The sequence below is a fragment of the Salmo trutta genome, chromosome 21 (assembly GCF_901001165.1).
Source record: "Salmo trutta chromosome 21, fSalTru1.1, whole genome shotgun sequence".
Taxonomy (NCBI): Eukaryota; Metazoa; Chordata; class Actinopteri; order Salmoniformes; family Salmonidae; genus Salmo; species Salmo trutta.
In genome coordinates, this window is record NC_042977.1 from 50,710,446 (window position 1) to 50,723,290 (window position 12,845).

A 12,845-nucleotide genomic window follows, 5' to 3' on the forward strand; every position below is an offset into this window, starting at 1 on the left:
TTTTTAAGAGATATGTACACCACAACTTCACCCTTGAATCAATGTATTTATTGCCTACTACAAGATTAGTTAACACTGTTGTTGCAGGTGAGTAGATAGATATGTATTGTCACATAACAGTGTATTAATTGTCCACTTGGACAGGTGGATATCATTCAGGCACAGGCTTGGGGACAATTCCATTTCAATTCAATTCAGTCAATTCCATTTCAATTCCATTTCAATTTCATTTCAATTCCATTTCAATTCAGTCAATTCTTGAAGATAAACTGAAATTCCAATTCTCCTCAATGATTCTATTCTCGATGAAAAAAAATAAAAGTGAATTTCAGTCTATTTCCTGAATTTAAATGGAATTGACGCCAAGCGTTTTTTTAGGTAACAACAGCACAACAGTTGACACTACATATGACACCAACAACCAATTCAATATGGTTCTCAGAAAACAAAAAAACACAATAATAAATGCATATGTTAAAGTGATTATCGCTATAATACAGAGTGCTTCTCAAATGGCACCCTATTCCCTATTTAGCGCACTACTCTTGACAACAAACAAAAAAATCCTATGGGCCCTGGTCAAAAAGAGTTCACTAGATAGGGAATAGGTTGCCATTTAGGACACACTCTCAGACTCCCTCTGGAAAAATAACTATTTAAGGATTCCAGATGGTGGTGACGTGAATATGACTCAGTGCTATTCAGTAACTCTCCATGAAAGATGAGATTTGGATATATAAAAATGTTTAGCGCCAAAATGTTGGATGCTACCAGGTGGGGTACTAGGATTAGATTATCCAAATACCTCACCCTGCACAGGATTAGATTATCCAAATACCTCACCCTGCACAGGATTAGATTATCCAAATCCCTCACCCTGCACAGGATTAGATTATCCAAATCCCTCACCCTGCACAGGATTAGATTATCCAAATCCCTCACCCTGCACAGGATTAGATTATCCAAATCCCTCACCCTGCACAGGATTAGATTATCCAAATCCCTCACCCTGCACAGGATTAGATTATCCAAATCCCTCACCCTGCACAGGATTAGATTATCCAAATCCCTCACTCTGCACAGGATTAGATTATCCAAATCCCTCACTCTGCACAGGATTAGATTTATCTAAATCCCTCACCCTGCACAGGATTAGATTATCCAAATCCCTCACCCTACACAGGATTAGATTATCCAAATCCCTCACCCTTCACAGGATTAGATTATCCAAATCCCTCACCCTTCACAGGATTAGATTATCCAAATCCCTCACCCTTCACAGGATTAGATTATCCAAATCCCTCACCCTGCACAGGATTAGATTATCCAAATCCCTCACCCTGCACAGGATTAGATTATCCAAATCCCTCACCCTGCACAGGATTAGATTATCCAAATCCCTCACCCTGCACAGGATTAGATTATCCAAATCCCTCACTCTGCACAGGATTAGATTATCCAAATCCCTCACTCTGCACAGGATTAGATTTATCTAAATCCCTCACCCTGCACAGGATTAGATTATCCAAATCCCTCACCCTACACAGGATTAGATTATCCAAATCCCTCACCCTACACAGGATTAGATTATCCAAATCCCTCACCCTTCACAGGATTAGATTATCCAAATCCCTCACCCTTCACAGGATTAGATTATCCAAATCCCTCACCCTTCACAGGATTAGATTATCCAAATCCCTCACCCTTCACAGGATTAGATTATCCAAATCCCTCACCCTACACTAGGATTAGATTATCCAAATCCCTCACCTTACACTAGGATTAGATTATCCAAATCCCTCACCCTACACAGGATTAGATTATCCAAATCCCTCACCCTGCACAGGATTAGATTATCCAAATCCCTCACCCTACACAGGATTAGATTATCCAAATCCCTCACCCTGCACAGGATTAGATTATCAGTTCAGTTATTCAATAAAATTGTCTGTTGTTTTCTTCCTGAATTGACAACAGAAATGTGACCTGGCCACGACCCTGGTGTGTGTAGATGAGTGAAGAGGTCTGGGTGCAGAGCTAGCTGAGGAGGTCTGGGTAGAGAGCTAGCTGAGGAGGTCTGGGTAGAGAGCTAGCTGAGGAGGTCTGGGTGCAGAGCTAGCTGAGGAGGTCTGGGTAGAGAGGAGGTCTGGGTGCAGAGCTAGCTGAGGAGGTCTGGGTAGAGAGCTAGCTGAGGAGGTCTGGGTACAGAGCTAGCTGAGGAGGTCTGGGTGCAGAGCTAGCTGAGGAGGTCTGGGTAGAGAGCTAGCTGAGGAGGTCTGGGTAGAGAGCTAGCTGAGGAGGTCTGGGTGCAGAGCTAGCTGAGGAGGTCTGGGTAGAGAGCTAGCTGAGGAGGTCTGGGTAGAGAGGAGGTCTGGGTGCAGAGCTAGCTGAGGAGGTCTGGGTAGAGAGCTAGCTGAGGAGGTCTGGGTGCAGAGCTAGCTGAGGAGGTCTGGGTACAGAGCTAGCTGAGGAGGTCTGGGTGCAGAGCTAGCTGAGGAGGTCTGGGTGCAGAGCTAGCTGAGGAGGTCTGGGTAGAGAGCTAGCTGAGGAGGTCTGGGTAGAGAGCTAGCTGAGGAGGTCTGGGTACAGAGGAGGTCTGGGTAGAGAGGAGGTCTGGGTGCAGAGCTAGCTGAGGAGGTCTGGGTACAGAGGAGGTCTGGGTAGAGAGGAGGTCTGGGTACAGAGGAGGTCTGGGTACAGAGGAGGTCTGGGTACAGAGCTAGCTGAGGAGGTCTGGGTAGAGAGCTAGCTGAGGAGGTCTGGGTGCAAGCCTAGCCTCTCCAACACGTCTTCGGGCATACAGAGAACAGGATTGACGTCCTTTATCTGTCCCTCTCCCAGCAGAGACAGGCCTGCTACGCCAAACAGAGTATGGAATGGGTCCACCTGAAGAAGAGAGGAGACAGAATGAGGAAGAGGACAGAAACCTACCTAGCTAAATGTAGCCATTAGCACTGGGAACTAAGATGAGTCTCCAGGTGTCAGACAAGGTTTACACATCATGTAAGGTTAGCCCCCTCCCTTCCTTCCTGCTACACCCCCCCTCCCTACCTACCTAGAAAACCCCCTCCCTTCCTTCCTGCTAAACTCCCCCCTTCCTTCCTGCTAAACTCCCCCCCCCCCCCCTCATTTTTACATTTTACATTTTAGTCATTTAGCAGACGCTCTTATCCAAAGTGACTTACAGTAGTGAATGCATACATTTCTTTTCATTTTTTTTTGTACTGGTCCCCCGTGGGAATCGAACCCACAACCCTGGCGTTGCAAACACCATGCTCTACCCACTGAGCCACAGGGAAGCGACTCCCCCCCATTCCTACCTGGTTTCCCCCCGTTCCTACCTAGTACCCCCCCCCGTTCCCACCTGGTACTCCCCCCCGTTCCCACCTGGTACTCCCCCCCGTTCCCACCTGGTACTCCCCCCATTCCCACCTGGTACTCCCCCCCGTTCACACCTGGTACTTCCCCCCGTTCCTACCTGGTACTCCCCCCGGTACTCCCCCCCGTTCCTACCTGGTACTCCCCCCCGTTCCTACCTGGTACTCCCCCCCTCCTACCTGGTACTCCCCCCGTTTCTACCTGGTACTCCCCCCGTTCCTACCTGGTACTCCCCCCCGTTCCTACCTGGTACTCCCCCCCGTTCCTACCTGGTACTCCCCCCCGCCCATACCTGGTACTCCCCCCCGCCCATACCTGGTACTCCCCCCCGCCCATACCTGGTACTCCCCCCCGCCCATACCTGGTACTCCCCCCCTCCTACCTGGTACTCCCCCCCTCCTACCTGGTACCCTCCCCCTCCTACCTGGTACTCCCCCCCTCCTACCTGCCACAATTCTGGGTTAACCGAGATGATATCATGACTCACCATGTCTCCTGGTCGGTCAGCAAAGCCCCCTGTCTCCTCATCCTGACAGGCCAGAATAAAGGACCTCAGCTTGGACTTGTCTATCCAGTGGATCCTACCAATGATCTTCAGGGAGGCCAGCACCCACCACGAGTAACACACATCAGGCAGCTAGCCGAGAGAGGTTATAATGAGACATAGTAACATACATCAGGCAGCTAGCCGAGAGAGGTTATAATGAGACATACATCAGGCAGCTAGCCGAGAGAGGTTATAATGAGACATAGTAACACACATCAGGCAGCTAGCCGAGAGAGGTTATAATGAGACATAGTAACATTCATCAGGCAGCTAGCCGAGAGAGGTTATAATGAGACATAGTAACATACATCAGGCAGCTAGCCGAGAGAGGTTATAATGAGACATAGTAACAACAAATGATGCCATAGTCAATCGTTTCAAATACCCAGCAATGAGGGTAGGGAATCTATAAGTATGTTTCACCACATTAAACTTCTGTCAGTAAGCCAGAGGCCTTGAGCTGAATCCCAAACCACAGAATTAAATAGAACTGTGAATTATATGATATTAAATGACCGAATCAACCACAAACTCCTACTTTCTCAGGGCGTCCATTGAGACCTCCCGATGGAAGCTGTCTCTCACAGAGCCACCAGCCCAGCAGGTCAGCATTCACCTGGTGTAACTGGCCTGTTATCGACAGGAACCCTGTACAACAGTAGATCTAAGAAGACAGGAGAGGGTAGGAGAGGGGAGCAGAGGGTAGGAGAGCAGAGGGTAGGAGAGCAGAGCAGAGCGGAGGGTAGGGTAGAAGAATGTAGGGTAGGAGAGGGGAGGGTAGGAGGGCAGAGGGGAGTGGAGGGTAGGAGAGGGGAGGGTAGGAGAGGGGAGGGTAGGAGAGGGGAGGGTAGGGTAGGAGAGCAGAGGGGAGGAAAGGGGAGGAGAGCGGAGCAGAGCGAAGGGTAGGGTAGGAGAGGGTAGAGGTGGGTAGGAGAGGGGAGGGTAGGGTAGGGTAGGAGAGGGTAGGGGAGGGTAGGAGTGGGGAGGGTAGGAGAGCGGAGCAGAGCGGAGGGTAGGGTAGGAGAGGGTAGGGTAGGAGAGGGTAGGGTAGGAGAGGGGAGGAGAGGGTATGAGAGCAGAGCAGAGCGGAGGGTAGGAGAGGGGAGGGTAGGAGAGCAGAGCAGAGGGGAGGGTAGGAGGGGGGAGGGTAGGAGGGCAGAGGGGAGCGGAGGGTAGGGTAGGAGGGGGTAGGGTGGGGTAGGAGAGGGGAGGGTAGGAGAGCAGAGGGGAGGGTAGGAGAGGGGAGGGTAGGAGAGGGGAGGGTAGGGTAGGAGAGCAGAGGGGAGGAAAGGGGAGGGTAGGAGAGCGGAGCAGAGCGAAGGGTAGGGTAGGAGAGGGTAGGGGAGGGTAGGAGAGGGGAGGGGAGGGTAGGAGAGGGGAGGGTAGGAGAGGGGAGGGTAGGAGAGCGGAGCAGAGCGGAGGGTAGGGTAGGAGAGGGTAGGAGAGGGTAGGGTAGGAGAGGGGAGGAGGGGAGGAGAGGGTATGAGAGCAGAGCAGAGCGGAGGGTAGGAGAGGGGAGGGTAGGAGAGCAGAGCAGAGGGGAGGGGAGGAGAGGGGAGGGGAGCAGAGCAGAGGGTAGGAGAGGGGAGGGTAGGAGAGGGGAGGAGAGGGTAGGAGAGCAGAGCGGAGGGTAGGGTAGGAGAGGGTAGGGTTGGGTAGGAGAGGGGAGGAGAGGAGAGGGGAGGAGAGGAGAGGGGAGGGTATGAGAGCAGAGCAGAGCGGAGGGTAGGAGAGGGGAGGGTAGGAGAGCAGAGCAGAGGGTAGGGTAGGAGAGGGGAGGGTAGGAAAGGGGAGGGTAGGAGAGGGTAGGAGAGCAGAGTTGAGGGTAGGGTAGGAGAGGGTAGGGTAAGGTAGGAGAGGAGAGGGGAGGGGAGGAGAGGGGAGGAGAGGGGAGGGTAGGGTATGAGAGCAGAGCAGAGGGGAGGGGAGGGTAGGAGAGGGGAGGGTAGGAGAGCAGAGCAGAGGGGAGGGTAGGAGAGGGTAGGGTAGGAGAGGGGAGGGTAGGAGAGCAGAGCAGAGCGGAGGGTAGGAGAGGGTAGGAAAGGGGAGGGTAGGAGAGCGAGGAGAGGAGTTGCCAAGGAAAATATGGGAGGGAGGAAATAAAATCATGAAATTATGGAATAACGGCTGAAATAGATTTTTCTAAATGCATGACTAACAAACTCAGCAAAAAAAGAAACGTCCCTTTTTCAGGACCCTGTCTTTCAAAGATAATTAGTAAAAATCCAAATAACTTCACAGATCTTCATTGTAAAGGGTTTAAACACTGTTTCCCATGCTTGTTCAATGAACCATAAATAATTAATGAACATGCACCTGTGGAACGGTCATTTAGGCACTAACAGCTTACAGACGGTAGGCAATTAAGATCACAGTTATGAAAACTTAGGACACTAAAGAGGCCTTTCTACTGACTCTGAAAAACACCAAAATAAAGATACCCAGGGTCCCTGCTCATCTGCGTGAACGTGCCTTAGGCATGCTGCAAGGAGGCATGAGGACTGCAGATGTAGCCAGGGCAATAAATTGCAATGTCCGTACTGTGAGACGCCTAAGACAGCGCTACAGGGAGACAGGACGGACAGCTGAGCGTCCTCGCAGTGGCAGACCACGTGTACGACACATGCACAGGATCGGTACATCCGAACATCACACCTGCAGGACAGGTACAGGATGGCAACAACAACTGCCCGAGTTACACCAGGAACGCACAATCCCTCCGTCAGTGTTCAGACTGTCTGCAATAGGCTGAGAGAGGCTGGACTGAGGGCTTGTAGGCCTGTTGTAAGGCAGGTCCTCACCAGACATCACCGGCAACAACGTCGCCTATGGGCATTAACCCACCATCGCTGGACCAGACAAGACTGGCAAAAAGTGCTCTTCACTGACGAGTCGCGGTTTTGTCTCACCAGGGGTGATGGTCGGTTTATCGTTGAAGGAATGAGCGTTACACCGAAGACCTGTATTCTGGAGCGGGATCAATATGGAGGTGGAGGGTCACAACGTCATCGGACTGAGCTTGTTGTCATTGCAGGCAATCTCAACGCTGTGCGTTACAGAGAAGACATCCTCCTCCCTCATGTGGTACCCTTCCTGCAGGCTCATCCTGACATGACCCTCCAGCATGACAATGCCACCAGCCATAGTGCTCCTTCTGAGCGTGATTTTCTGCAAGACAGGAATGTCAGTGTTCTGCCATGGCCAGCGAAGAGCCCGGATCTCAATCCCATTGAGCAGGTCTGGGACCTGTTGGATCGGCGGGTGAGGGCTAGGGCCGTTCCCCCCAGAAATGTCTGGGAACTTGCAGGTGCCTTGGTGGAAGAGTGGGGTAACATCTCACAGCAAGAACTGGCAAATCTGGTGCAGTCCATGAGGAGGAGATGCCCTGTAGTACTTAATGCAGCTGGTGGCCACACCAGATACTGACTGTTACTTTTGATTTTGACCCCCCGTTTGTTCAGGGACACATTATTCCACTTCTGTTAGTCTCATGTCTGTGGAACTTGTTCAGTTTATGTCTCAGTTGTTGAATCTTGTTATGTTCATACAAATATTTACATATGTTAAGTTTGCTGAAAACAAACGCAGTTGACAGTGAGATGACGTTTCTGTTTTTTTGCTGAGTTTAGTAGCTGAACCAATAGCTGAATCCTGCATACCTGTCCGGCATGAGACTCTGATCCTGGTCTGCAGCCAAACCCGCCATCAAAATTCATACAGGACAGAACAAACTCGACAGCCTTGTCCATGTTAATGGCGTCCAGTTTACCCTGCAGACACACAGACCAAAACAGTTAACTAACGTTGTGTACAAACTAATGATACACCAAAGCACTGTACAGAACAACGTCTATCCTCAAACAATATGATCCCTAATCTAGCAACCAAAGCCAAAATGACTGACAGTTGAGGGTGTCTTACATACAAAATAAACATTTGTTGCAATGTGCAGTAACGTTACATACAGGAAACAAACAATATGCAACGTGCTGTACATACAGGGGAAGAAAAAAATAGATATATTTGTTTCTCTCTGGCTGCACCATCGATGCCCCCTTCCTCCAGACGCTACACTGATTTCCAATCCAAACTGTCTCCCACTCCCAGCCTGTCATCCAAACTGCCTCCCACTCGCAGCCTGTCATCCAAACTGTCTCCCACTCCCAGCCTGTCATCCAAACTGTCTCCCACTCCCAGCCTGTCATCCAAACTGTCTCCCACTCCCAGCCTTTCATCCAAACTGTCTCCCACTCCCAGCCTGTCATCCAAACTGTCTCCCACTCCCAGCCTGTCATCCAAACTGTCTCCCACTCCCAGCCTGTCATCCAAACTGTCTCCCACTCCCAGCCTGTCATCCGAAAACAAAAAGACATGCAATCGCCATGTTTTTCTTTTTATGCGCTTTTGAAATAATTTTCTGTAATGAAAAACACTATACAAGTTAAATAAATGATTATAATACAAGAAGAAAAAAAACAATATGCAATGCATTCTGGTGTAAAAGTAAAGAATATAATCCGTTAGACAACATGACAGAGTTAATTTGAAGGCGTACCAGCAAGGCGAGTGTTGCGACAGCACAGAAAGAGAATCGTGTGTCTATCTCTCCTGTAGAGACATCAGATGAAGACAGGTTAGGGTTAAAAAGGTAGACTCAGCAATATGGCATCATGATAGACAGTGGGGGTGACTTCCTGCTTACAGACATCAGCAACAACAGACTGCCAGGACCGCCACTAATCAGCTCTTTTTTTGTGAACAACTTTTTATTTACTTTTGTTATTTTTTTTTCAGATGGGGGGAAGATAACCCATCCCCCCCTTCAGTCCCCATTCTCCCCCCCCTTCAGTCCCCATTCTCCCCCCCTTCAGTCCCCATTCTCCCCCCCTTCAGTCCCCATTCTCCCCCCCCCTTCAGTCCCCATTCTCCCCCCCCTTCAGTCCCCATTCTCCCCCCCTTCAGTCCCCATTCTCCCCCCCTTCAGTCCCCATTCCCCCCCCTTCAGTCCCCATTCTCCCCCCTCCTTCAGTCCCCATTCTCCCCCCATTCTCCCCCCCCCTTCAGTCCCCATTCTCCCTCCCCCCTTCAGTCCCCATTCTCCCCCCCTTCAGTCCCCATTCTCCCCCCCCTTCAGTCCCCATTCTCCCCCCCCCCTTCAGTCCCCATTCCCCCCCCCCTTCAGTCCCCATTCTCCCCCCCTTCAGTCCCCATTCTCTCCCCCCCTTCAGTCCCCATTCTCCCCCCTCCTTCAGTCCCCATTCTCCCCCCCCCTTCAGTCCCCATTCTCCCCCCCCCTTCAGTCCCCATTCTCCCTCCCCCCTTCAGTCCCCATTCTCCCTCCCCCCTTCAGTCCCCATTCTCCCTCCCCCCTTCAGTCCCCATTCCCCCCCTTCAGTCCCCATTCTCCCCCCTCCTTCAGTCCCCATTCCCCCCCCCCTTCAGTCCCCATTCTCCCTCCCCCCTTCAGTCCCCATTCTCCCTCCCCCCTTCAGTCCCCATTCTCCCCCCCCTTCAGTCCCCATTCTCCCCCCCCTTCAGTCCCCATTCCCCCCCCCCTTCAGTCCCCATTCTCCCCCCCTTTAGTCCCCATTCCCCCCCCTTCAGTCCCCATTCTCCCCCCTCCTTCAGTCCCCATTCTCCCCCCCCTTCAGTCCCCATTCTCCCCCCCCTTCAGTCCCCATTCTCCCCCCCCTTCAGTCCCCATTCTCCCCCCCCTTCAGTCCCCATTCTCCCCCCCCTTCAGTCCCCATTCTCCCTCCCCTTCAGTCCCCATTCTCCCCCCCCTTCAGTCCCCATTCCCCCCCCTTCAGTCCCCATTCTCCCCCCCTTCAGTCCCCATTCTCTCCCCCCCTTCAGTCCCCATTCTCCCCCCTCCTTCAGTCCCCATTCTCCCTCCCCCCTTCAGTCCCCATTCTCCCTCCCCCCTTCAGTCCCCATTCTCCCTCCCCCCTTCAGTCCCCATTCTCCCTCCCCCCTTCAGTCCCCATTCTCCCTCCCCCCTTCAGTCCCCATTCTCCCTCCCCCCTTCAGTCCCCATTCTCCCCCCCCCCTTCAGTCCCCATTCTCCCCCCCTTCAGTCCCCATTCTCCCTCCCCCTTCAGTCCCACAAAATGTGGAAAAAGGGAAGGGGTCTGAATACTTTCTGAATGCAGTGTACTCATTTTGACAATAGATATTCTGCCGGTCAAAGCAACTGGGATATTATTCCATCTACTGAGGTCGGATTGAATTGATTTGAGCGTTCTGTTAATGTTTCTGGCAAGGGTTTTATCTAAGGAAGGATAATATATATATATATATATATATATATATATATATATATATATATATATATACTCCCAAATAATTAAAATGGGAAAGGATTGGGATTCCATAGAGATGGAGTCCTCCATCAGGGTCTTGAGAGGCAGTAGGGATGATTCGGGTTAGATAAATTCAGCTTCATCTCAAGTTGTAAAATGTATCTATGATCTTCAATGCATCAACCACTATCATCTCGACATTGTGCAGAAACCCAGACATAAAGTAAACTCACCCCATTTGTCTCCAGCGAACGACCCATCCTCCTGCTGCAATCCTCTGACGTACTCCACCACCTTGTCCACATCCAGCACGTTCACGTTATCATACAACGAGAGGATCTGAGGGAGACAGACAACATGGAGTTTATATATGTCTGTAAGGTTATACGTCTACAGTTGTGCTTTCTAGGCATGAAATAGATTATTACTATCTGAACTTGTCCAAAAACAAATTATGTTATGTATCCATCTGTCTGACCTGTACAGCACTGAGCGTGTAGAACAGGTTGTTATTGTTAATTTAAGTAATGTGGTGTGGTATTATACCTGTACAGCACTGAGCGTGTAGAGGACATGTGGGTCGTGTCCGATGCTGGCGCTGATGCCTCCACAGTCGTGTTGACAGGACTTGATGAAGTCAGAGATCTCCTGTTGGTTCATCCTGGTCAGCTGACCCATCAAGTCCATCACTGTCAGGCCCCAGTAGATGCCTGACATCCGCAGATACTCCGACAGGGTGTACTCCTGTGTGGTGGGGAAACAGAGGATATCAATGATGTTACAAGCCAAATGAAACTAGTTCAGACAGGACAAACCGTTCAGTAAGGGAGAGGAATGGTTAAAAAAAAAAAAAATCTCACTTAAAGGGAATGTTTTCGATTATGGGGGAGGGGAGAGCTTAAGGGAGGGATAGAAGGAAGGAGAGGTTGATGCTTAGAGCTGTGTGGAGGGAGGGAACGAGGGATGAAAAGCTCAAAGCTGGGTGAAAGGAGGCAGGGTGGGAAGGAGGGATGAAAGCGGAAAGAGCGAGAGGGAGGGACAGTTAACTAGTAGATAGCTACATCAACTTCTGGCAGAGGAGAGGGAAGATACAGGGAATCACTCAACAAATGAAACAGGTTCTCTGACGTGTTCTCCTGAACAACGACACATGAACCACACAGCTAGCTAGCTAGCTACATCCTCATGTACTCTGACGACGTGTTCTCCTGAGGAAGGGAGGGGATGACACAGGATATAAATAAACAATTGGTCCCGTGTGGCTCAGTTGGTAGAGCATGGTGTTTGCAACGCCAGGGTTGTGGGTTCGATTCCCACGGGGGACAAGTACGGAAAAAGAAGAAAAAAAATGTATGAAATGTATGCCTTCACTACTGTAAGTCGCTCTGGATAAGAGCGTCTGCTAAATGACTAAAATGTAAATGAAACATAGATAGCTAACTACCTCCATGTAGTTAGAGCAGAGTTTCTCAAACATGTCTTGTTTTTATTTTTAATGTTTTCCATAACTGATCTAATCAAAAACATCCTTGTTCACCTGCCGCAGGCGGGAGTCAGTGAAATGATGTCAGCATAACATCCAATACTTACATAGTCATCCTTTTTGGAGCCGTAGGCAGCAATATAGTCTGCATGCTTGTCCAACAGTAGAGCACTGGGGGCGTCAGCCTTGATCACTACATCTTTTACTTGGGTCCCCTACAATAACAATGGGAGAAATGTAGCTGTTATTTCATAGACAGACACAGCTAGCTAGCCTAGTAAACTGACTATGGTGCTAACTAGCAACTACCAGTTTGGCAAATTTTACATTGACTGCTGTTCAGAATATAACAATCAGATTGAGAAAATAACATTGTTGTTTTTTCTTCTTCTCTTCTCTAGTAAGAGTCGTTGGATAGAGATCAGCAGCTGCTACAACATAGTTGATTTTTCTAGCGGGCCATTTTCCTCTGCTCTGGATGAAAACAATGACAGTAACGTTATTAGCTACAGTTAGCCATCATTTTTGCTAAGACTTGTTTTTTTTATCGACAGCGAATATATTTCTCACTCTATAAATACAAGCAGATAATACGAAACAAACTAAATCAGCTGTGTCCAAATTTATGGAAAATTACAACAAGAAGAATAGTGATTTTAATCATGATTCAAGTTACCATCCTTGATGTCTTCGGATCATCTGGCGGCGCAGAATTGTTGCGTCATGAGTTGTACACGTCACCGACGCGACAGACATAAAACGTTTCCACAGTCACACTCAAAATTGGCGATAAAAAAATATATTTTTGGTCTTAAAGTTTATGGTTAGGCATAAGATTAGCAGTGTGATTAAGGTTTAGTTTAAAATCTACTTTTAAAACGATAAATTGTAGAAATGGGCAAGGTTTTGTGGATATGGAACATCCCTGGGTCGCTCCTCTTTTCAGTTTGCTGCAGCTAGCGACTGGAACGAGCTGCAAAAACACTCAAACTGGACAGTTTTATCTCAATCTCTTCATTCAAAGACTCAATCATGGACACTCTTACTGACACATGTGGCTGCTTTGCGTGATGTATTGTTGTCTCTACCTTCTTGACCTTTGTCCAATAATGTTTGTACCATCTTGTTGTCTTCG

General features: G+C 49.5%; 1 protein-coding gene across 2 annotated transcripts; it reads right to left on the bottom strand.

The window, feature by feature from the left end:
- Positions 1-29: 29 nt before the first annotated feature.
- rabggtb (Rab geranylgeranyltransferase subunit beta) lies at positions 30-12,580 on the bottom strand. 2 transcript variants are annotated; one of them, XR_003868498.1, is made up of 10 exons: positions 12,387-12,580; positions 11,818-11,925; positions 10,774-10,971; positions 10,461-10,566; positions 8,481-8,533; positions 7,585-7,695; positions 4,464-4,589; positions 3,866-4,015; positions 839-2,886; positions 30-805 (listed from the first exon to the last, which is right to left on the bottom strand). XR_003868498.1 is itself a non-coding variant. In XM_029706076.1 (9 exons), exons 1-9 carry the CDS (start codon positions 12,387-12,389, stop codon positions 2,746-2,748), a joined length of 996 nt encoding a protein of 331 aa, XP_029561936.1. In that variant the 5' UTR covers positions 12,390-12,580; the 3' UTR covers positions 30-2,745. The 2 variants fall into 2 exon arrangements, 1 of the variants encoding a protein (XP_029561936.1); XM_029706076.1 differs by having other exon boundaries at positions 30-2,886.
- Positions 12,581-12,845: the final 265 nt, after the last annotated feature.

Bases quoted from the DNA above. Each gene is read 5' to 3' on its own strand.
- rabggtb (XM_029706076.1), bottom strand. The intron at 10,972-11,817 runs GTAAGTATTGGA...CCCACCACACAG, and splicing joins GCTCCAAAAAGGATGACTAT to GAGTACACCCTGTCGGAGTA. The intron at 4,590-7,584 runs GTATGCAGGATT...CTGTCTTCTTAG, and splicing joins CAGAGTCTCATGCCGGACAG to ATCTACTGTTGTACAGGGTT.